The 25,574-nt window shown below is 33.8% G+C and overlaps 2 protein-coding genes and 2 pseudogenes across 7 annotated transcripts in view; 1 reads left to right on the forward strand and 3 right to left on the reverse strand.

The window, feature by feature from the left end:
• The window catches only part of LOC125828662 (rho GDP-dissociation inhibitor 1-like), a 192,250-nt gene that overhangs the window by 10,030 nt on the left and 156,646 nt on the right, over positions 1–25,574 (reverse strand). The gene's annotated exons all lie outside the window — the stretch shown is intronic.
• LOC125828646 (kinesin-like protein KIN-12B) lies at positions 846–9,118 on the forward strand (annotated as a pseudogene). Its single transcript, XR_007443055.1, has 16 exons — positions 846–1,249; positions 2,253–2,390; positions 2,579–2,662; positions 2,792–2,917; positions 3,006–3,065; positions 3,153–3,206; positions 3,306–3,398; positions 4,161–4,256; positions 4,457–4,602; positions 4,970–5,119; positions 5,208–5,337; positions 5,440–6,585; positions 6,675–6,773; positions 6,851–7,003; positions 7,082–7,889; positions 8,590–9,118. The product of XR_007443055.1 is annotated as a kinesin-like protein KIN-12B (transcript).
• On the reverse strand, positions 12,225–15,323 carry LOC125828658 (transcription factor bHLH62-like). Its single transcript, XM_049507984.1, has 8 exons — positions 14,735–15,323; positions 14,227–14,379; positions 14,039–14,104; positions 13,841–13,909; positions 13,642–13,713; positions 13,312–13,494; positions 13,010–13,091; positions 12,225–12,683 (listed from the first exon to the last, which is right to left on the reverse strand). The coding sequence occupies exons 1-8, from the start codon at positions 15,308–15,310 to the stop codon at positions 12,646–12,648; spliced, it is 1,239 nt and encodes a 412-aa protein (XP_049363941.1). The 5' UTR covers positions 15,311–15,323; the 3' UTR covers positions 12,225–12,645.
• Positions 18,407–23,781, reverse strand: LOC125828456 (putative late blight resistance protein homolog R1B-23; annotated as a pseudogene).

A 25,574-nucleotide genomic window follows, 5' to 3' on the forward strand; every position in this document is an offset into this window, starting at 1 on the left:
TCCTACAACGTGATACAATCTCTAAGCAGAGACGGAGTTAGAGTATAGTTTACGGATTCAATTAAATTCAGTAACTTTAGTTTAAACTAGTTAGGTATAAAGTTGTAAAAAAAAATCACTATAGATAATAGAATTATTAGTTAAGTTGAGGTCATTCATTTGATATAAATTAAAAAGTCTTGAAATGACATTATTTTAAAGATTGTCTCATGAAAAATTGATGCAAATGAACTAGATCTACGTAGTTGTCAAGTTAAATGTCTCTCATTTGCTAGTTATTATCAGGATTCTTGATATGGTGCATCAGATTCAACTGTTTCTCTCTTAATCAAAGATCTGAATTTTGTTTTTTTTTTAGTAGAAATCGTTTTTTTTAATGGGCTCTACGTAGTGCAGATCTAAATTAATCGAACTCCAATATGAGTATATCGAAAGAAATAAAAAAAATTATCATGATTCCATTTCAATATAAGAAAAAAATGAATGGTGGACTTAACTAACCTTAAAAGTTAAATTTCAAATCTAAATTAGGCAAATTCATAACTAAATAACATTTAAGTCACCCTTGCCTCGTTTGAACTTGTATCATAGCCACATCAGATAATCCAACAATAGATAGAGCCCTATCCCTATCGATACGAGTAGATGAGAGTGTGATACTCAATCCCACATCAAATCGGGAATGAAAACACAATCCTTTCCTCGTGAACTATTTTTTGATGTACACGTCACGTAGATCGGGTAATAAAGTCATCTACTATACCTTTACCCCCACCCCCTCCATTTCCCTCTTATTTCAATTCAAATTCATCAACGGCTACTTCATCTTCCTCAGAACCCTAACACTCCCTTTTCTTCTTCTTCATCTTCACCATTTCTGTGGAGAAAATACAAAATGAAGCACTATATGCAACAACGAAACACGATCTTAAGGGAGAATCACGACGCTGCCGGAGCTACAATGCCGCCGTCGTCATCTCCAAACCCTAGCCTTTTGAAGCAGAAATCGTCGAATTCGCCAAGTAATCCTAGCAGTAGTAGTACAAGGAAGCATAAATCATCTAAAGAGAATGCTCCTCCGCCGTATCATCCGTTAGATCTGAGCTCATCGCCGGCAGTTGGTTTGAAGAGTAAGAGTCCTCTGCCTCCTCGACCGCCGCCTAACTCGAATAATTTGAAACGGAAGCTTAATTTGGAGTCTGTTGGTACTGAGAATGTTGCTGCTGGATCTTCTGATTCTGGAGTAAAGGTAAAATTTTGAGGAAATTACGTTCATTTTGCTTGTTGTTGTTTTTGAATTCGAATGGAACTGGTTCAAGTAGAGGTGAATTGTTATATGGAGGATTCGTGTTGCTAAATCCGAATTTTTTAGGATCGAAGTGTGATAGTTGATGTTGTTTAGCTTTATGTTGGTTAATTCCACGAAATTTCTGTTTTTTGTGGTCAATTGTTTCTGAGAAATGTAATCTAAGGATCTCCTAAAAGTGATTGATTTATTAGTTTCTCTGAGAGCGTCTAAATTGATTATCACAACCAATCAATCAATTGAGCAACCACCACAGTAACAACATACTGTAATCCCACAAGCAGGGTCTGGGTAGGGTAGAGTGTATGCAAACTTTACCCTTTCCTTAGGAGGTAGAGAGGCTGTTTCTGATACAGCTCCGGCTCAAGTGTAAGCATCAATCTCGAATGAGCTAGGGTCGATTATATGAATCCTCTATATCCATGCTGGATTTTATGACTATTTCTGCACGGTACTTATCTTTTTGTTTCTACTTGATTTTTCCCTTGGAGATTAAGATAGATCTCTGTTGGCTTTTGTTGGTGAAATTTCTGCTATTTGTTAGGAATGGTGTTACCGATTGCTTTGGAGGTTGTACCTTAACACTTGGAGGAAGAGATCACCTATCATTTATGTCTTCTTTAGCTTGATTGCTGTGTGAACCTGTAGAAGAACAAGTAAACTAGAAACATTCGTTCTCTATTCTTTTCAATCTTGACAATGGTTATCATTTATGGAACATACAATTATATGCATTCATTTGAAATTTTAAAACGCTGAGAGTGGCTTGGTTTGCCGTTACCAATAGCGGCTTGCTGTTTATTCCAATAGTATTTGATCCACTCTGTTTTGTCTGTCATTGTGCCTCATTCTACCCTCTGTTTGATTGGTCCAAACAGGTATTGTCTAAGTGCCTAGTACTTGTAGATCACGTATTGATTCCTGCAACTTTTCTCATCTAAATCAGGTCATAGTGAGGATGAGGCCGCCAACCAAGGATGAGGAAGAGGGGGAAGTTGTTGTCCAGAAGATCTCTAATGATTCTTTGTCCATAGCTGGGCATACTTTTACATTTGATTCTATTGCAGATACGCAATCAACACAGGTAAAAAATAATAACTTGTTAACCTATGCTTGTAAGAGGAAATAGCTTTATTGAGTACTATATTTTAGTCAGATAAGTATGCCTCATCCTTCCTTTTTGTACTTTGCTTTGATTTAACAAGTATACCTTAAAGAGGAATAATGAACGAGTGACATGCACTTGACTCTTCTTCTTAACTGTTCTTTCAGGTTGATATATTCCAGCACGTGGGAGCTCCTGTTGTTGAGAATTGTCTTGCTGGGTTTAACAGCTCAGTATTTGCTTATGGGCAGGTAATGTTATCCCCAAAACCTCCTGCTATATGTTAAATATGCCTGCACAACTTCAAATGTTCTTTCTTGTGCTTGACATGTCACATGTCCCAATAATATTGAATATGACTTGGAAATTGAATTGTTCAGACTGGTAGTGGGAAGACATATACAATTTGGGGACCAGCCAACGCCTTGTTGGATGAAAACTTGACCATTGATCAACAGGGCTTAGCTCCACGTGTTTTTCAGAGGCTTTTTGAACGTATTGAGGAGGTGATATGTTGTCTCTGTGATCCTATATTTCCTGGATTTGATATGTTGTATAAAATGTGATTCCATAATACATGCATTTTCTTTTCAGGAACAAATCAAGCATGCTGACAAACAGCTCATGTATCAGTGTCGATGTTCTTTTCTTGAGGTTAATTTGACTGGACCTAGTCGGTTTTAACGTGAAACAAAGTCAATATTTGCAGTTGTCTAAATCTTTTACATTAATGATGTACAGATATACAATGAACAAATCACTGATCTGTTGGATCCTAGTCAAAAAAATCTCCAGGTATAAAAGGAAATACAATATAAAGTGTGTTGTATGCATTATCTGTATTCTTAGTTCTACTTATTTGATAAGGATTTTCAATTTGGCTTCTGTTTTCAGATCAGGGAAGATGTCAGAACAGGTGTTTATGTGGAAAATTTGACTGAGGAATGTGTGTCCTCCATGAAGGATGTGACAAAGCTTTTGATGAAGGTTCAGACTGCTTCCATATTTTTATTCAACTGTTTGACATATTGTAATGCAGGCATGACTATGTTTGCCAGATAGAATAGACCAGTATAGGAAAACAGTTAGCCAAGTGAATATGTGAATCAGGTAAGCACTTAGGCAATTAAACTTGCTTAGGTGCAGTAACATAAATGATAAAGTTCTACTGCTGTTCCTACTAAACTAAATCATTAACTCGTTTTATTGCAATAGCAACGCATTTGACAAGGAAGCTTAATCTTAATTTTCAACAAGTTTTGGTAAGGGGTTGGAACTTCTATCCCCCCACCCCCCCGGGTTTGCCCATTATTTTGATTTTCTGAAAGATGGAAGGACAGAAGGTTTAGTGTCCTAATGATAAAGACCTTTCAATATCATGCTGCAGCTTATTTTGTCTTTTCTTGAATCCTATCACTGAGGTACTTATCAAAAGAATTTTATTACTGGGGTCTCTGCTTCACTTTTTTCCCATAATCTTTAGGCGTCCTTATCAAAAGAATTTTATATCTGGGGTCTCTGCTTCACTTTTTTCCCATAATCTTTAGGCGTCAACTTGTATCCATTGGCGTCAACTTGTATCCATTCCTCAAATGAGTCTATTGTTTAGCAAGTCAATCTCAGATCTGCGTCAAAAGTTATTGTTAGTAGTTGTTTTCTAATACTTTTACTTGAACTTCTGGAGTTTCTATGATTATATGGACTGGTTTCAGAAAAGCTTATAGAACTTGTTCAATGAAAATATTACAGGGAGTGTCAAACAGGCGAACTGGTGCTACAAGTGTAAATGCTGAGAGTTCACGTTCTCACAGTGTATTCACCTGTGTTGTTGAATCACGATGCAAGGTAATACAATCTTATGTCCTTTCTAACAATAACCTGAATTCTTTTAAATAGCAAGTGATGCGTTGTTTGTTATCCGTTATTATTTGCATTCTCCTGAGTGTGCAAGCAAGAATTTTCTGGCATAATAAGTTATTTGGTTGTTATGGAGATCTGACATTCTGTTATTTGGATTTTGGTCTATTTTAAACTTTTAATTTCAGAGCATGGCAGATGGTATAAGCCACCTAAAGAGGAGTAGAATAAATCTTGTTGATCTTGCTGGATCAGAAAGGCAAAAGCTAACTGGTGCAGCTGGTGAACGCTTGAAGGAAGCAGGGAACATCAATAAATCACTTTCACAGTTGGGGTACATTTGTTTCTTTATCATTTTGGGAGAAAGAATTATTCTTGGTTTAGCTGTCAAGGAGGTTACAACTCATTGTTAATGGTTATTCTGGTCATTTTCTGCATAAAAACTTTTCTGGTTAAATTTTAGTGACTATGGACTTTCTACTTTTATAGAATAAACAGTGAAGTGATAGAATGCTATGTGAGTATTAAAATGTCAGAGTTATTGAGTTAAAAAACATGTCAAAGTAAAGGTCTCTCAGAATATAGTGCTTGCCTTTATTGTAGGGGGTTACATACCTTTCAGGGACTTGGGTCATCTTTTTGACTATACGTTTAGAATTATTGTATATGCTGCTGATCGCACTATTATTTGAAATTTACAGGAACTTAATAAACATTCTTGCAGAAGTTTCTCAAACGGGCAAGAATAGGCACATCCCCTATAGAGATTCCAAGTTGACATTTTTGTTACAGGAATCTCTCGGTGGGAATGCAAAACTCGCAATGATCTGTGCCGTTTCTCCATCCCAAAGGTAGATTCACAACCCTATACAGTTTTTGTTCTACGGTCATGTTTATCTTCATTAAATCTAGAGCTCTCAGTTCTTTTTGATAATGCAGTTGTAAGAGTGAGACTTTGAGTACCCTGAGATTTGCCCAACGTGCAAAGGCAATCAAGAACAAGGCGGTAATCAATGAAGAAATGCAAGATGATGTCAATGTTTTGAGAGAAGTTATACGTCAGCTAAGGGTAAACTCTGTTGTTTTTACCTGTGATTGATGCACCTTAACTTAAGGTGCATTTCTCAATTATGTCAATTGCTTTAATGCCTTCTGCCTTTACTCTGAACAGGAGGAATTGCTAAGAATGAAGGCAAATGGTTATCAAGCAGATCAGGCAGGGTGGAGCGTTCGTAGAAGCTTAAATCTGTTAAAGTTCAGCCTTAACCATCCAATGAATCTACCTGTTGACGATGACGGTGATACAGAAATGGAAGTCGTTGAGGAAGCTGAACTATTAGGTCTCTTATCAGAAGGCAGTAAAGAGAATAGTATGCTTGGGATCCTGCGGAGGACGTTTTCAAAAGGCTCTTTGTTACTTGATTCTGCAGTACAGCATGGGGGAAAGAAGTATGGCTGCAACAGGGAGCAAGCCTTCGAGGATACAGATGTTACCATGGAGGAAGAGGTATCTGAATCAGTTATCGAGCATGAAAGCAGTACTGTTGATGGTGCTGGACTGCAGAACTTCAAAAGGCTAGGTAATGATTTTTCTATGGAGCCAACTGAAGATGAGTATGCCCTGTCTTCTGCCAGCGAAATGCTGAATCAAGGACAACGGGAAGTGGTAGAAGACTCACCTTCAGAAAAATATCCTGAGAACTCTTCTAAAAGCTTGGAGGGAAATACAGCCTGCACTAATCTCAGTATAGTTCAATGTGATGTGTCGCCTATTTTGGAGCCAAGCGTTTCACCAAGAGCTAATAGCAGTAGGAGAAGTGTTGGGACTTCAATGCTCAGTGATTCAAAGAAGGATCTTGGAGATAAATTGGATACCCCAGACTTGTCCTTCACAAAGCCTTCAAACAGTATTTGTTTGAATTCTCTATCAAATCAAAGAAACAAAAGTTGTTTCACTTCAACTGAACATTTGGCGGCTAGTCTTCAGCGGGGACTTGAAATTATTAGTACTCATCGACAAAGTACATCTTTGAGGCGCTCCTCAGTCAGATTTTCTTGCAAAGCTGCTGATATTAGTGCAATCATACCAGTTGCTAAAGTTGATGTTGGAGTTCAAACTGTTACAAAAGATTATGAGTCATTTGAAGGTGGTTCAATGTTTTTGTGTAGTAAATGTAAGGCAAGAAATTCACTGCAAGAGCTTAAAGATGCAGATGATGATGGCTCAAATTTGCAGCTGGTACCTGTTAATGGATTACAGTTGGTATCTGCAACTGGATCACAGTCCTGTGAAAACTTCCAGATTCAAGTACCAAAAGTACGTTGAAACTTTGTTAAAACAAAGATTTTGGTTCTTTTAGTCTTGCATGATTCTTATGACTGTGCAATAATCCTAACTTTTTACAGGCAGTAGAAAAGGTCTTGGCTGGAGCTATACGGAGAGAGATGGCACTTGAAGATATATGCTCCAAGCAAACTTTTGAAATCACGCAACTCAACCGTTTGGTATGTATCATTTGTTTAAAACCTGCCAATTTTCATTATTTAGTCATCTCCTTGACATGCTTTGCAACCAATGGCAGATCCAGCAATACAAACATGAACGAGAATGCAATGCTATAATTAGCCAAACACGTGAAGATAAGATCATTCGCCTTGAAAGTTATATGGATGGTATTTTACCAAAGGAAGAGTTCATGGAGGATGAGTTGTTGGCACTGATTCATGAGCATAAGGTATGCATCTGACCTTAAAATTGTCTTTTGAATTGTTTCTGTTTTCCCTTAACACGTTTCCATTGTCATTTACTGCAGCTTCTGAAGGCAAAGTATGAGAATCATCCTGAAGTTTTAAGTGACAGACTTGCACTAAGAAGAGTTCAAGAGGAGCTGGAGCGGTATCATAACTTCTTTGACTTAGGTGAGAGGGATGTTTTGCTGGAGGAGATTCAGGATTTGAGGAGCCAGTTACAGTTTTATGTGGACTTTTCACCAAAGTCATCCAGGAAAGAAAATTCTCTTCTACAATTAACATATCCATGTGAGCCCAGTGTGCCTCCAACTTTATCCACAATTCCAGAGTCCAATGAGAATGAGGAGAGTTCTGAACAGAGTTTTGAAAGGGAGAGAATTCAATGGACTGAAACAGAGAGTAAGTGGATTTCTCTGGTAGAAGAGTTGAGGTTAGACCTACAAACTAGCCGCACCTTGTCTGAAAAAACGAAAACAAGAACTAGATTTGGAAAAGAAATGCTCAGAAGAGCTGAAAGAAGCAATGCAGAGGGCAATGCAGGGCCATGCACGAATGATTGAACAGTATGCTGAACTTGAAGAGAGACATATTCAACTGCTTGCAAGGCATAGGAAGGTCCAAGTTGGTATAGAGGATGTTAAAAAAGCAGCCACAAAAGCAGGAGTTAGAGGTGCTGAATCTAAATTCATAAATGCTCTTGCTGCAGAAATTTCAACTCTGAGAGTGGAGAGGGAAAAGGAAAGACACTATTATAGGGATGAAAATACAGAACTTCAGAACCAACTTAGGGATACTGCTGAAGCGGTACAAGCAGCTGGGGAATTGCTTGCACGGCTTAAAGAAGCAGAAGAAGATATTGCAGCTGCTGAGGTAAGAGAATCCAATGTTTTCCTGTTACAGTTTATTCTATCAGTACATATATTGTCGTTGCAGCAGTTGAACATTTTTATAGTCAGCTAGACCATATATTGCTTGCTGCAGTAGTTGAATATTCTTATATTCAGCTAGAGACTAGTAACTCCTCTTAGCATCGCCAAACACTTCCTTTACATCCATCTCTCTCTCTCTCTCTCCATTTTTCGTATGGTTTGGCATGAGATTCTGGACCAATGACTATTCAGTGTTCAAATGATGGACTTGATATCCATATTCTGGTTTCTCATTAAATAAAAAAAGTTCTGGGAAATGCTTTAATTGAAAAGTTATAGGAAAAATGGATGCAATATTGATTGGTAGAGACGGTGCGCTTGAATGACCAACATCTTTTTGTGTAAAAGAAATTCCATTAATATTCCAAGGGAGGACCATTGCATGAACTCTGCACATCACACAATAAGTTTACACATAGATTAAGGTTCACATATGCTCTAGAAACAAAGAAGCATCTCCGATACCTAAATCAACTCGTAGGAGCAACATGACTTGTCAGGAAGTATGACCTTGCTGTTTATCCCATGCACAAGGAAACTGGGACAATGTATCGTGTTATACATGTGCCTTCAAAGTACATTATTATTTTGTGTCACTGGTCTATTTCTAAATTTGCCTAACAAGTTTTGGAAATATGCAGAAACGAGCCATTCATGCAGAGAAAGAAGCAAGCGAGGCTAATAAACAGATTCTCAAATTGAAGAAAAAACACGAGGAGGAGATCAACAGTTTAAACCATTTACCAGAAGAACCCCGTCTACCTAAAGCTACATCAGAACCCGTATATGATAATACTGAGACAGGACACGATGATCAGTGGAAAGAAGAATTCGCGTCATTCTACAACACCAAAGAGGAGGAGGATCTACCAAAATTTGGAGAGCCCTCTTCTTGGTTCTCAGGGTATGACAGGTGCAATGTATAGATTGTGGAAAGTTTTCATAGATTGTTGTTTGTTGTATGTATTGATAATAGTGTCATATATAGTTTGAAAAGCTATCGCGTTTTCTTCAAATTTGATGATAGTTATTGATAAACATAAACAATTGTGAATATAACAAACTTGAATCTATCAAGTTTGTGTATCCATTTACTCATTGCTTCATAGGTATGAAGTCAATTCCAAACAATTTGTTCTATTGTATTTTGAAGATTCATACTTCGTTGCCCATAATTTTATTTTTTATAATCGTGGTGTGCTGGTTAGCTAATTAACATAATTTTTTTGTTGGCCTATTCCTAGTTAGTCTTTTACTTGCTATTGTAAATAGATAATTGACATAATATTTGCTTATTTGTGGTTATTGGGATGGTCCAAAGATGTTGGATAATAGCATTAATTGAATAATAACATGTTATGGTCTTGCAAAGTCTCAATTCCTCTTCTTTTTTTTGGATTAATTATCTGATATATAAAGTTCATCATCCTGATTAATTTGAATCCATGTTGAGGGCCACTAAGAAAGAGATAACTTACTCGCGAAGTTCACAAATATTCACTTTTCAACATGTATTTGAAAAATAACAAGTGTTATGAAGCTTCAAATTTTCAGAACATTGTCATGGAGTTCTACTTGTGGAGTTTGAAACTTCATGATATTGCCAAAAAGTGGTCAGCGGACACTATTTTATTTCTACGGTCTCTACTGACATATTCTTTATTTTCATGGATTGATTCCGAGACTTCTAATTAAGAGAGGAGGGATTCCAATTTAACCATATACTTCTTCCATTTCAGTTTATTTATTTTAGTTACTATTTTGACAATCAAATGATATTTTCTTTGATTTTAATTTTTCTAAATACTTTCTAAGTTAGTATTTTTAATTGTTGCGACTTATAATATTTTTTATATTTTCTAAATATGTAAATTTTATATTAAAAACATCGACAATTCTATGTTTGAATTGACAAAAAACATTAGTTTGACTCTCATACTTTGAATCAAGCCAAATAAATCGAAGTAGAGAGTACATTATAGTGCAAGAGCATCTCAAATTTTCCAAAATCTCCATTTTCTTCTTATTTAGAAAAAAAAAATGATTGGGGTGGGGTCCATAAAAGATACATATATTCTCTACATATACACTTTGCTTCATGCATCAAAGTAGGGCCAGTTAAGTTTTAAATGTAATAATTTTATTAATTCCATAGGAGGAGCCAGACAATCAAATAGATTAATTTACAAGAATAAATCTTTATAATGATACTAATGTTGAAGCATTTTTTTATCTTGTCAGAGCAAGATATGATTTATAATTAACTTTGTATCATCTTGTTTTTTTTATTTTATATTATAAAGAAGAAAGATATATTACTTGAACAAATTCCATCAACCTTGAGATAGCCAAAATCTTGAGATATTGCTTAGAGATATGAAAGATTGATAATGATTAATGATATTAAATTTTAGAGTAAAAAATATATATAGTTGGTGAAAGCAAAATGATGTGTTTGCTATTTAGTAGGTAGCTGAATATTATCGGAGATTGAGTAGAAGGTTAATATGTAGTTGAGTATTGTTTTAGTTTAGTTTGTGTGGAAGAGGCCGGGGCTAGCCGCCTCCTATATTCTTCTCCTTTGAAGTAGTATTATTTAGTTATCGTTCACCTAATTTTTTATTCTTCAATATGTATTACTATCTGTTGTTGCAGTTGTTTTATATTTTGCTAGTTTATTATTTAATTTTTCTTGCAATCTCACGTCTAATACTCTTCTTTTGAGCCGAGGGTCTATTAGAAATAACTTCTCTATCCCACAAAGATAGAGTTAAGATCTACACACATCCTATCTTCTCCGGACCCTATTTACGAGATTACATTGGATACTATTTTATTGTTATTGTATCTGACATTCAAAACTAATCGATACGATTAATCAAAATTGTCCCAAATAAGGCCACGAAGGATCTAACGACCGGGTAAAATATTTCCTATAAAAAATGTTATTCGTCCCTTGACTCGTGTTCATGATATCTAATTAAGGGTAATAAAATCTCAATCATTCCGCCCTTTAAAGTCAAATGTCATACCAAACCTTAAGTTGAAAGAAAGAGATATAAAGTGATATAGAAGGTATGATAATTCCAAAAAATTATTCATAATGCCATAGTAATTATAATTATCGAAGAAACAGTAATTAATTAACTACGTATTGCTCTGACATGTTGAAGATATTAATTAAGTAAATAATCACTCACCAACTTTATTTTTTTCTTTTTTCATTGTGTTTTATTGTTTTTGAAGGAAAAAAATATTACTAATCTATTAAATTGATCAATTTCTTTCTGGTTAAAAAATCACTTTCTTAGTTGGTTTGCATTATTAGCTTACGTAGTTTAACTTGTGATAACAGAGTAATCATCATTTTTATTAGATAATATTTTAAATGCTTATGGAGTACATAGATTTATAAATGTATTTATCTTATAAGTGACTTAATTAATTGAATATATATTTTTTAGTTAATTAGTGCATAAATTTAAACTCTTAAATACTTTTTTAATTTATGGACCCTAATTGTTTTCGTTATTTCCGGAGTTAATCACGGAATGCCATGATTAAGCATCATAACTATGTTTGAATCAAAGTCAATAATTAAAGTAATTTAATTAAATAAGGAAAAAAAATTGCAACCTTTTTCTCACCAATCTAGTTGACTTTATAGTATAGGAAGATTTATGTGTATTTATATATTTATTTATTCTTTTTGCTAGAATCATTTTTATTATAGTGTTTTAAAAATGAAATATATTAATCAATTTGTTTAACTTTATATACATATATGAAACTATCAATATTTGGGGGCAAATAAAATTTCCATATATTGGTTAAATAAATTTAATTGTAAAAAACTAGTAATTTGTTGCAAATTCTTATGTTTTTATAAGTATCTAGTTTTTCCTTTTGAAGAATTAAGAAACTAATGACCAAATCGAATTCGAAATCGAAATTAGAAGATTTGATCCTCGTGCTCAGAACTCATTTATTTTTCTTGAAATAAAGGGAACAAGAAATATAAAATAGACGTAATATCATATATATAATAAAATAATAAAAATTGTATTAAATTTCGAATCATGAATTTTTAGATAAGACTACTAGTAAAAGCAAGATGTATAGTGATGTTATTTATTTTCACCTTATGTATGTGTATATGAATAAATATAGTCTCCTTTTGTAGAAATTTCAGTCGGATTTCAAAACGAATATAAGACACCAAGAGGAAAACAAAAATAAAATGTAGGTATGTGCCAGAGAAAAATAAAAAAGGAAATTCAATGTCATAAAGTCTCAATGAATTAATAATAAAAATTACAATGTTAATTAATTAAGTACAAAATAATTTACAAGTGATCAATTTGAGTTGTAACATGCACCCCATGTGGTGTATGAAATTGCCTATTAATTAAATAATAACAGTCCCATACGGGGAATAATTAATGATAATCATCATGATTATCCAAAGTAACCATTAAACAAATCAAGAATTGGAAGTGAAAAATGAGCTCCATCTTCTTTTTTCCCCTTCTTGAATCAAAGAACGGCATACTCGGTGTAATCCTATAAGAGGGATCTGGAGAGAGTAGGTCGATGTATGCATACATCACGCCATCGATCTTTACAGGATAGAAAGACTATTTCCAATAGACTTTCGACTCAAACGAATGCTAAAGTTTTATCAAATGGTCTTTTCTTCATAGTTCAGCCTTCATTTGTTCTGAGGGCACATTGCCTACATTCAACAAGGCAAAGTATTAGATTTACACTATTATGTCACTCATCAAGTAATTAGTTTTCTATTGTTCAGACTTTTTAAAAATACTGTCAAATATGTGTTGGATTCTCCGAAAATGCATGAAAACTTAGGACTAATTAGCAACATGCTATCGCATGTGTGTCACATCCTCCAAAAATACATAACAACAGAGGACTAATAAGCAAAAATGTATAGCAATATCGAACTAATACATTTTTGGAGGACCATAACAAAGTAGCGTAAAGAATCATTCCGTTGTCTGTGTATATAAGTTAAATCCATAAGAGTATATATATACTAACCAGGATAGTTCTGTGCTTGAATTTGGCCAAATCCCATATGGATAAAACTATGAAGATCATGATCTTCAAAGAATGTTGCAACCTAAAAAAATAAATCAAATCAACCTTGTTTAAGAGAAAAACTAGAAAAAAAATAATATTTTTACAACATTATTGCTACAACCTATGTTGCTCGGACTTTTTGAAAATGTGTGTCAGAATCTTTAAAAGTAATGCATTTTCGGGGAATCTGACACAGATATGACAATATTTTTGAAGAGTCTGAGCAACATAGGTCACCGTTTCTAGCAATTCTTGATTACCTGAGGTGTTTGTTCCACAAAACCATCCAAATGAGGATTAACTTTAAATGGAAATTCTGTTTCTTTAGGTAAGAAACTCTGTAAATTTGGCCCTTGTTGAGATTGGAATCCATATGGAAATTCTTGTATTGTGGATTCTGATGAATTCATGTTATGATGCAACGATCCGACGGATTGAAACATCTAACATGCAAAAGAAATTTTATGCTATCAGATCAAGTACAAGATAGATTAACAACTCGAAAAATGAAGGCATGTAATTAAGCTACTACGTACAACGACTTAAAATGTACTAATAGTGTGAATAATATTATGAGTTGTATGACTTACATTCTTAGATGTAAGAGATTCCGCGTTGAAGTCAGTTGTTGGATTCATATTAGATAACTTCATCGAGAGGAACTACATGAAAGTACACAAATATTGAATTCAACTTAGTTACTATCAAAAAATCGCTAATTACAAATAAGCCAATTTTCGACGAATTTTTGAAAACTCTAAAACAAAAAATAAAATACAAGTAATTTACCTCAACTTGACATTGTAGGGATTGTACATAGTTAATAATCTCATCAAGCATCACAGCTTTTCCAGTCACCTAAATAATAATAAAAAAAATGAAAATACCATATCAAAATTTTGTATATTTTCTCTTAAAATCAACGGAAAAAGGTAAAAAATGTCCATGTCATCAATAATAAATAAAGCAAGTAAAAGCACTATTTACTTTATTGCAGCCAGGTACAAGATCTTGTAAAAACTTCATTCTTTCACCAATTTTCTCTCTTCTCACCTATCCAATATTCAAAAGAATTAAGTAAAAAATAAATAAATATAAATATATCAAAACAATTTTTAAAAAAAATTCAGAAGGAATTAACAAAATTTAATTATTTTTTCTAAATTAAAAAATACCCTTTCAGCAAGACTATGTGCATCTGTGGCTTGACCCCTTCTAGCTCTAACATGAATATAATCCTTTAATGGTTCTTGAGGTTTTTGATTTTCTTCATTTTTGTCATCAGATTTGACTCTTTTGGAACTTGATTCATTGTTTTGTGTTGAAACCTGCATAGAATTGAGTAACGAAAAACGTGAACGGAGATTGGATTGATGATAAAACAGAATCCTGAGTCACGAACAATAATTTGATTGATGATAAAGAAAGAGAATTCTTGGTTCAGTTCCCAATCTTAACAATAGAAAATAGGATTGATTCAATGATTGTAAAATTCTATGAATGAATGATCACAATAAAGTCACTTTATTTGTAAATTATGTTGTTCAGACTCTTCAAAAATGTCATCAGGTGCATTTTTTGAGGATCTGACACATGCACAATATTTTTTGTTTTTATACTGTCAGTGTATATAACTGAAATCATATCAAAATCAAGAATTGAAAAAAGAGAGTTTATAATTACATTATCATCCTTGGGAGTGATTTCTTTAGCTTTCCTCTTTGGAATTGATTTCCCCTTCTTGGAATTTGTATCATTTTGACATTTAATTCCAATTTCTTCAAGTTGGATTTGTTGAGAAATTGAAGAATTCTCTCTTGAATCTCCAAATTCACTTTCTTTGACATACTTATTTCTTGAAAGTTTACAACTTTCCAAATTTTGGATAAATTGTGAATCATTGCCAACCAAATTGTTGCCACCAAAACAAGAAAAATTTCCAAGATTAGTAGAAAAATGTGGCAAATTATTACTAATATCTGGAAAATTTCCCTTGATTTGATGATCAAAGTTGGAAAGATTGAGTCTTGGAGGAGAATTCAATGGAGTAGTATAACAAGAATTGTTATTACTATCAACAAAAGAATTTGGTGAAATTTCACCAAAATTGTTACTATTACTAGACAAAATATTGTCATTTTGATAATCCATTGAAGAATTCTCCCAATTGGGATTGTAAAAACTAGTACTAGTACAATTCAACTCATTCATTGTGTTGACATTGTTCAAGAACAAATTTTTCTTGTCCATTGAGTACATGTGTGAAGTGAAGTGACTAGAAAATCAAGAAAACAAAACCCCACAAATTGTAATTGAAAAAAGTGAAAACTACAAGAAGAATTTAGTTAAAACAAAGAAAAAAAAAAGGTGATTGTGACTTTTGGTATTTTGAATTTCACTTAAATGAAAAGGGAAAGGAAAGTAGAGAGGAAAGTGGAAAGGAAACAAAGTGGAGAAGATAAAGAAAGTGAAATGTTTGTATGACCTTTTCAAATTAGAATAAAAAATGTTTTATATTTAAAGATGGTCGTGATGTTCAAGTCAGTTTGTATATACTTCACCTAAATTTATAAGGTAGTCGCTATAATCCGCTATATAAGTATTAGGTGATTCTGTCCATCGAAATTTGAATACATAAGAATAATTTATCTACGTTAGTATATGAATAATATTCTTATTGCTTCATTTCATTTATGAGTTTAAGTTCTATACACTGATATATAAGAATTAGTCATAGAATCAAGTGACTTATAACTACTCCTTACATTCATTTTTACCTGTCACGTTTCATTTTTTAAAAGTCAAATTATATAAATTTTGATTAATATTTTAATACATGTATTTTTCATTATATAGTCTTAATTATTTTTGCAAGTGTGCATATGTAATGTGTATATATAACTATATAATATACAAAAAAATCTCAAAACAAAAAGTCCGTAAAAACCGGCGGCGGTGCGGAAGTGATCGGTGACGGAGTTGTCTGTTTAGAGATTGCCGGACCTTTAAGGTCAAACTTGCTGATGTTTTGTTTGTTAGATGGTGATGTAAAAATCAAAACAACAATTAAAAATTATTCACGGTGGCGGAGTCAGAATTTTGAGTAAAAAAATTAAAATATGAAGAAATCAAAAGCGTTCGACATCTATATATATAAAGTAATTTTAATCATATATAAACTGTGTAATTTTTTATCGAAAGAAATTCAGATGAACTTTTCAGGCTTTCAGCCCTTATTAGCTCCGCCCCTTTTTTTCATTTTGAGAGCTCGTACTCAGGTGAAAGGACGATAAGCTTCATTTTGATTCACTATCAGAAAATTACTAATTTTTAACTAAATTCATCAAAATTTGGTTAATTTGTCGATAACATTTCAGACAAGCCAAATTTCGATAGGACATCTCTTAGAAATGAGCTAAATTCCAATTATACTAAACCAAAAGAACAACAATTATGTCTCATTCCAAATAAGTTGGAATCGATAAATATACGTATGAATCTTCACTGATCATGTTTCATTATTTAAACTCGACTCATATCATTATCATATCAAACAAACTATACAAGTTTAAATAAATAAAATATAATATATTAGTAATAATATTAGAAAAAATATCTTTTTGTGTGTGGAGTTGCTAGGAAATAGGATTGTGGTGGTTAGTATATACAGGCAAAAAAAAACCCTGTTATACTCTGGCATTTTTGTCTAATATGGTGTTTAGTACCATTAATGATTAATGACCAGTTAAAAAAGTTAGATTAAAAAAAATAACTATTTTTCCCTGGTTAATTCTCTAAAAAGGATCTTTTTAATTAATTAATTAAAGAAAGGATGAGTCAGAGGTTTTGGTTTAATTATTAATTAATCAAGTGGAACATGGAGAAAAGTGGAGATCACAAATAAATAAAAGATCCCTTAGAAATTTTTAAGTATTTGTTCTATTTAATATCAATTTTCTACCTGACATATTTAAGATTATAAATTAATAGATATTTTGATATATTTTACATATCTATGGTTTAAAATCATAATATTTAAGAATATTCTTTATTTTAAATTTTTTTGTATAAATTAAAATTAGATAAACAAATTAAAATGAACGGTGTGAGTTTTGCAACTGACTATACATTCAATGAAATGGAAGTGTCAGAGAGTTGTTGACAATTATTGTGTTTGCCAAGTAAAATAGTTGTGTAATAAATTGAATAAAATATTTTCCTAGTTTGAAAAATTAATTGTGTTTGGTTGAAAGAAAAATAAATTACAACATGAATGTAGAATTATGTGAATAGAAAATAACAACAGAGTCGTTATGTCTCTTCTTACTAAGTTTTTTTTTTTTTTTTGAAAAAAATAATAATTATTGCTCTATTTTATTTTAATTTTTTTTAAAAAAAAATGATTTTGAAATTGTTGGAGTGATGGCCACATGCCTCAAGTATTTTTTTCATAGATTTTTTTCTTTTAATTTTTCTTTATAAAATAAATTAATATTCCTCCTTCTTCAATGTTAGGGTGCTTAATCAAATTTTATATGTATCAAATTGCTATCGAATCAATAAGATATCAATTAATTAAGTTCAGTAATGATTATTCATCGAGTTTGGATTAGGTTATCGATTAATTATTTATCCAGTGAGTAACTTTTATGAACTCCACTAGTGACTTCTCATTCAACGGTCTGAACTCATCAAATGTCATTTTATTGCCAACAAAGACTACCATTGGTAGGTTGTGGCGATGGTAGTGATCCATTATTTATAAAATCTGAAACACGTTCAAATCGTTAATTCAAGTCAGATACTAATAATTCAAAAACACCTTTTTATATGAGTTTATTGATTATATTTCAATTTTGCGCCCTTGCTCAACGTAGTGATAAATGTGCAATGGTTTACTTATTTGAAGTTTTTGTTTCATAAAGTTCTATCTCACTTTATTCAAAAGTTTAAGCAGTTAAAGAAAACATATTTTTATTTATTCAATTATATCTCCAACATCGAAAAGTTGATTATTATTAGTTGTCTTCATCACTGATTTTTTTAATTATATAAAACTACTATATGATATATAAGACATCAATTTAGAAAAATATTATTAAAGATAACAAAGATTAATTTTTGAAAATAATTCAATACAGAACAAAGAAAGAACACAAAGTTTCTTCGTTAATCAGAGTTTGAAAAAAAAATCATTTTTGCAAATAATATGAATGATTAAGCAAGGATTAATTTTTTTTATTTGATTTAATTAATTCAAATTCAGACAGGAGTGTCAGATATTATTAGATTTTTAATTGCAATAATTTTATTTTAAGACATCTTATTTTAGTACTCAATTATTGCCAGATTTCTTTAACTTTTTAATTAAAAGAGACAAATAAACAAATGAATTATAACCTTAAAGTCAAAATAGTAGATTAAAAGATCAGAAAACAAGTTACTTCTGACTCATTAAAGTTAGCAAAAAAGGTACATAAAGGTAACTTGTGGTCTACAAATTTGGATAATTTAAGGGATGGTTACTTTAACTTTTATTTTATTTCATGACCAATGGTCCCTATCAACGTTGAGGTGCGAAAGCATAAGAACTAGAAAATTAGATACTATGATAGTATGTTTATGATGTAAACGATGAGTGTATCAATAGTTTAGCTAACGTGTGAACTCCATAACTATATATAGCTATCAAAGAGTGATATGATGAAAGGCTTTTTGAATGGGATCTTAGTCACAAAAAGAAATAAGGAGATTAAACTCTCGAATGAGACTATTTAAGTAGCTACTGACGCCCTTGACCTACTTTGATCAAGACCAAAATAGGATAGGGTTTGGGTGGCAAGCATCGGAAGAAATACAAAAGCAGTCCGATCTGATGCACTAAGCTATCGCTATGTGTGGGGTGCAGAGAAGACTGAATCACAATGGTCTATTGTACGGAGTTTTACCCTGAATTTCTGCAAGAAGTTGTTTCCATAGCTCGAACTCATACATGACCTCTTAGTCACATGACAACAACTTTACCAGGTACCGCAAAATTCTCCTTCCATGTAACAACATTTTGTAGTTGAATTAAACTATGAAAAAAACTAGTTTACAATGAAATGCAACAACTAATGTATAATTTTACAGAATTTATTAAGCTAATCAAAAAAATGCACACTGATCTTCTAACTGCTACTGATACAGCTCTGATCTTCATAATCTGTTAAAAAAGAAAAGGTTCCAATAAGTTAATTGTTTAAAAATGTTGTACTACTACAACAACAACAACGTACCCAATGTAATTCTACAAGCGGGGTCTTGGGAGGTGGAGTATACGCAGCCTTCCCCTACCTTGTGACGGTAGAGTGATTGTTTTCAATAGACCCTCGGCTCAAATAAAACATATCAAATAAGGTATGAGATTTTATAGAACATGTAAAGGCCTTCATAAATGCCTATTTGTATCCCTGTCGTTACACAAATGACTCAGATACGTCCTTTCCACCTTCTACGACACACTGTTCTCAAACATATACGACGAAAACCATCTAAAACACTAGCTGGAACACTCTCCAGATAAAAAGTTAAAATGAAAGACAGTTGTATAGTAAATGTTTGTAAGATTAACATTGTATTCGGGCAAGCTTGAACACACTTCGACTAATTGCAGGAGGTACTTGCTACTCTCCACTAGCATAGGTACTAGGTAAGTCTGTCCACCATCACCTAGCGTTTTTGAACCTGAGACCTCATGGGTCTCATCCTGAAGTCATTAGGTGATTTCCTTCCATCGGTTTGGCTTGGACAGAGTTATCCGGTAACTGAGTTGGTTGGAGGTAGTAGTAGGTACCTGTAGAATTAGTCGAGGTGCACATAAATAGTATTTTAAACCTTGGTGCTATTTCAAAAACTTTTACCTTTAAAAAGGAAGTTAGAGAAATATAAGAATTGAATTCAGAGTTTTGAAATGAGGCTTTGAATGTTCATAGTTGAATTTTATGATTTGTGTACCTGATGAATTGTTGTTCTGTCTGGTGGATAAAGATCTCAAACTCAGAATTCTGATAATCTTCAACTTGTGTTTCCCTGATATCCCTCGCCGACTTGTCAACATTTTCATTGCAATTCCATACCTCAATGGACTTCAGAGAAGAGATGTCTCCGAAACAAGAAGGAATCTCCTTAAGAAATTCGCAATCACTCAAAATCAAGCGTTCAAGGTTAGGAAAGGAATCCTCCGCAACAGTCCATTCATCAAAGTGAGCTTGTCCAGCATGTAATTTCAAGGCTCTGAGCTGAGGGAACTCGCCATCGCGCACTTCCCATTTACAAGTTTCAAAGGAAATACCTTTCAGTTTGAGCACTTGAAGGTTCTGAAGTGAACCAATTTCTGATAAATGCTGACAATGTAGGTAAAAGTTCTTCAGTGTCAAGTTTGTGAGATTTGGCGCGGAGATGCAGAAGGGCATTGTTATAATGTCAGGTGTGTAGATAGGACGAATCTTCAGAGTTTCAATCCGTGCTGGAAAGTTCAATACATAGTAAACACCCTTGAATTTGCATCTCAGTTCCCGAAGATTAGGTGTTTTTCTCAAAATCAATTCCGCTTCCTGAGCACACGAAAAACACGGAGAGGAAAGAGTTTTCAGATCATGAAGGTCTTTCGAGTTCAAGATCAATTCTTTTGCAATTTCACTGGTGAAGCTGCAATTGGAAATATGCACATGTCTCAATTTATCCATCTCCCAGAGTGTAATGGGTAGTGACATCCCATTAAGAGATTTTAATTTCAGAGTTTCAAGTTCCCGACAACCGGCTTCGTTTGAAAAGTGAGACGTTTCTGCAGCAAAATACCTGAGGCAGACTAGATCAAATGAGAAAGAACTAATTCTAGTGAACTCCATATCTAACACTTTTAGAAACTTTAGGCTGTGAAAAAGGTGGGATTCGAGGCCAAATGAAAGGCGATTGTTATGCAAAGTTATAGAGACAACATGTGACAAGCACGAGCTCCAATCTCCAGAACGATACCCTTCACCATAAATGCACATGCGATGAGCTAGTTGCTTGTGACCAGAAAGGCGAGAAGACGGATTGGCATTTTGATCCCTGCAAATATATACAGAAATTAGTAAAATTATATGATTAAATGTCAATATAAGTGAAAAGAGTAGCAATGATTGGTATATTACCATTTTTGCCATAGGAGACGCATATCGTCCTTTGCTCTCTCCTTGCAGAAATCATGCAATAGGTCATGAATGTGACATGCTTTGATCTTACCATGAGAACTCCTCTTAGTTCCCATCACTAGATTTCTTCCAATAAGATTTTCCAAATAGCCTTCTGCTATATCCTCCAAGCTCTTGCCTTCACAACTTTTTACGAATCCTTCTGAGATCCACAACTGTGTTAACTTCGAAACACTAATCACACTATCCTCTAAAAGTGCTCCAAAGTAAAGAAAGCAAGGTCTCAAGCGATAGGGTAAAATCTGATAACTTTGTTCTATAACGGCCCTTGATTCATGAATGTGGGGACCTAAATTGTTGGCCAGGTGATTCCAACATTCTACTTTCTTCTCCATCTCAGCCAGAATACCAGCCACCAAAACAACTGAAAGAGGCAGTTGACCACACTTTTTTGCTATTTGTTGCCCAATTTCTGTTAGGAGTGAAGAGAAACTTTCTTCACCAAACACTTTTTTTCGGAGTAACTCCCAACTTTCATCATTGTTAAACATACGAAGCGGAAGGGGATCACTTTGAAATCTGGTGTACATGGCAACTTAATGATTTCGCGTTGTTAGAATAATTCTACTCCCTTTATTGGCATCATGGAAACAACCTATTAGATCATCCCACACACTAGTTTACCACACATCATCAATAAGGATAAGATATCTTTTGGAAAATAAAGTTTTGCGAAGCTGATCAGCTAATTCATCAGCTTGTTTTTCTCTACACTCAAAGTTCTCACTGATAGCATCACGTAAAATTGCTATTAATAAGTCCTTACGTGAATATACTTGAGACACACAACACTGTGCACGAATCTCAAAGTGAGAAGCGACTAACCTGTCATAGTAGAGTCTGTAGGCCAAAGTTGTCTTGCCTAGACCTGGCATACCAACAACTGAGATTACATCTCGCCCTTTCGTGCCTTTTATTAGTTGGTCTCTTAACTTTTCTATGACATCCTCAAAACCAATAATTTCTTCATTCATCATTGGAGACCTTGCCAAATTTGATGTATTAACTGGGACAGTGTAAAATGCATCCAAATCCATTTTCTTTTCACGAATCTCTGCTACCTCTGCTCTGATAAGAGTAATCTCCTCTATGATATGTAAGATCCAATGCTCGAGGCACCAGACAGGAGCTTCTTCGCTTATACAAGCATCAACTATGTATTCAACCTCATGTGCTTGCCAATCAATTGTGTAGCACAATGTTGAATTTCGTCAAGGTCATTGTGTCGCTCTTCTGCAACAGCCTGTAGAAAAGGTTGCAAGCTCTCAAATTCCTTCTGAATTGATTGAAGTTTATCCATGACAGAAGCTAGTGAATCTGAATGGAGGATTTGGAACTTATTCAGGTTGTTTAAAAGGCAATCAACATAGCCTAGTCCGTGAATCCTAGGCAAATTAGATTGGAACGCCTTCCGAATGGTGAGGTAGATGGCTATGCTTAGACGTTGAATGTTGCTTGAAAAATCAAGCACTTGTGTGAGGTTCACTCCTCCCAGTGCCTCATCTTCATATAATGATTATACCAGAAGTCCAACATCAATAACCGCAATCTCTATATCTCGAAGAAGAAATACAAGATCTTTTATTGGCACACGGAAGATATTGGCTCTCAAAAGGTTGAGCATCTTTTGAAGGATTTCCAAGTGATCCTTCAAAGCAACTCTCTGACTAGAGTTACTATTAGTTGGCACCTCCACCAAATTGTGTAGGATGGTCTCCAAAAACCTGCCTTCACTGTCAATTGCATCCTCATTTTCGATGTTGGTACACCATCCTGATTGTATTGTCGACTTTAATGATAGCAAGACATCAACATAGATCTTGCGGATGCATGATTGAATCGGCTTAATTCTCATTCGCAAGAAATCAGAAAGCATAACATTCATTTGCTCTGGAGCCAAGTCTGGTAAATACAACCAGATAAGCGTTGGTATGTGGCCGGACACAGCTAAAACATGAGTGAGGAAATTCACATGATGTTGGCTCTGAGGCTCTATGAACCTCTCTGCAACAAACCAGACAAAATTTAGCAGCAATTTCAATTCCTTTGAAACATCTTCTATATGTTCCACTACTGTTTCGGGAACATAAAGAGGTGAATATGGATCATGAATCTTCACTAGACCACCAATATTCTCTAGCACAGAAGGGATGATATCCTTAACAAACTTGGCTGGAAGTTGTAATGATAGTTTAGGAAAGGAGTATTTGGCTCTAATTTCCCTCTTGGCAACAAAATCTTGCTTTGCACCTCAGAGGCATAGAGATCAAAGTACTCAGTTAGGTACAGTGGAGAAATGTCAAATACAGCATCTTGAAATAGAGTTTGGATTTTCTGATTGACATCCAGCATGTTAGGTTCATCTGTGAAACTCTGCAAGCTAATGAAAATATCATAGAATTCGCGTTCCAGTGTAAAGAGCATGACACTATCTATTGAAGTTTTAGGGAAGTTTAACATATCGGAAAGTTGTTGAATTCGTTCCCAAGACATCTTCTATCAAAAGTAGGTGACTAAAAGAATCTGTGATGAATTTTGAACTCAGATGTTTGATACCAAGACATTACATGCTAAGCAACATTTTATGAACTGTACAACACACTAGTTTCTCAAGTGTAGGGCCACATACATAAGCTTAAAAATCAATTTTGAATTGGCAAGTTTGTTCAAGTCACAAAAGCATAATATATCTTAATATGCTACTCCATTATTGCACACATTATAAGATAAACAATTCATTATTATACACTAAAAGCAACTTGATGACATGATTAATTAGTTGTGACGATTAATTAAGAGCTAGTGTCCTGTGTGAACTCAACATTCTCTCTCTGACTGCTAATCCTAGGATGACTCACCTTTATTATTAAGATAAGAAGTATGAAATAGGGGGCAGCCAGCTTGGGCCCTATTCCGAAAGCTAGACTTATAATCTAGGAAGTAACAGAGTTCTATTCTTGGAAGTGTTTCGACTAACTATAAAGAGACTAGGCCATTTAGAATAGTTCAGGTGTACACTGAACAAAAGGTGTCAAGTTCAGGGGATCCCGAACTATTAAGCCTTTTCTTAATATGTAACTGATAAGAGGGAGTTGCTCGGATGGTAAGCACCCCTCACTTCCAATCCTAACGTTGTGAGTTCGAGTCACCAAGGGAGCAAAGAAAGTGGGAGCTCCTAGGGAGGGAAAAAAACTGATTAGAGAAGCTCAAACAATCATTAGATCTGAATAATCACACAAGAAAACAGTAAATAAAAGTGCTGCAATATGTTTATAGTTCACAAATCGAAGAGTATCTATTAAAAGAAGAAAATAAAAGTCTAGAAATACTAAAGACAGTTCATATATATAATTATAGTTCAACTTGCAAGGAGCACAATATAAGGAACTAAGCAATTAAGAGTATAGAATCACTCAAAAAATGAATCCTTAGATCAATCTCTGGCTACGACGAGTGATACAGTATGGATTTCAGCTACTAAGGATGATAAAACTTCCAAATGTTCTAGCATTCATGGGATCTATTGCTTTTCGCATAGCTACATTCTCCTAAGGGTGGTCACTCGAACACCCTTTGTCGAAATATTATACTATGCATATAGAAGATAATATTATGAATATCGATCAAAAACAAATTCTTAGAGATATATACTGCAGTTTCAACTTTCAAACACCCTTGATCACATGAATATTAATTAAGGGGATGCAAATGGACACACACACACATGCTTTCAATCTCTTTCAGGCATTCTATCAAACAGGTGATGGGCATCTCAATAGTCAATTAAAACTTACCAAATTTACCAGACGTGATTATCGTTTGGTAGTTGGTTAGAGTTAAACACATATTAGTAATGAGTGAATGTATTATTTATACGGAATTAATTTTTCATGTATTAGTTATGCGACATTCTATCCTGCAGAAAATAATATATAGGTTCACTCATAATATTATATTAGTTATGTGGATTGTGGGTTACTAAATTGTCAACCTAATCTCGTATTAATTTTATATATAAATAACTTTTTTTTTCTACCATACCAAACGTTGTATAAAGTATTGCCAGAATTCTTTAGCTTTAATAACAAGAGGGAAATAAACAAATGAATTACTCATTAAAGTTAAGAAAAAAAGTTCATAGACAAAGGTAACTTGTAACACCCCGTATTCGAAACAGACCAAAATTCAGATTTCGAGAAGTTGCAGGTGCAACCCACGGTTGCCATCCACGGACCGTAGGTCAAACCACGGCCCGTGCTGGTGGTCCATGGTTCACCACTGCAACC

This window comes from Solanum verrucosum, unplaced genomic scaffold (genome assembly GCF_900185275.1).
Source record: "Solanum verrucosum unplaced genomic scaffold, falcon-dt-bn FXZP01000273.1, whole genome shotgun sequence".
Lineage (NCBI taxonomy): Eukaryota > Viridiplantae > Streptophyta > Magnoliopsida > Solanales > Solanaceae > Solanum > Solanum verrucosum.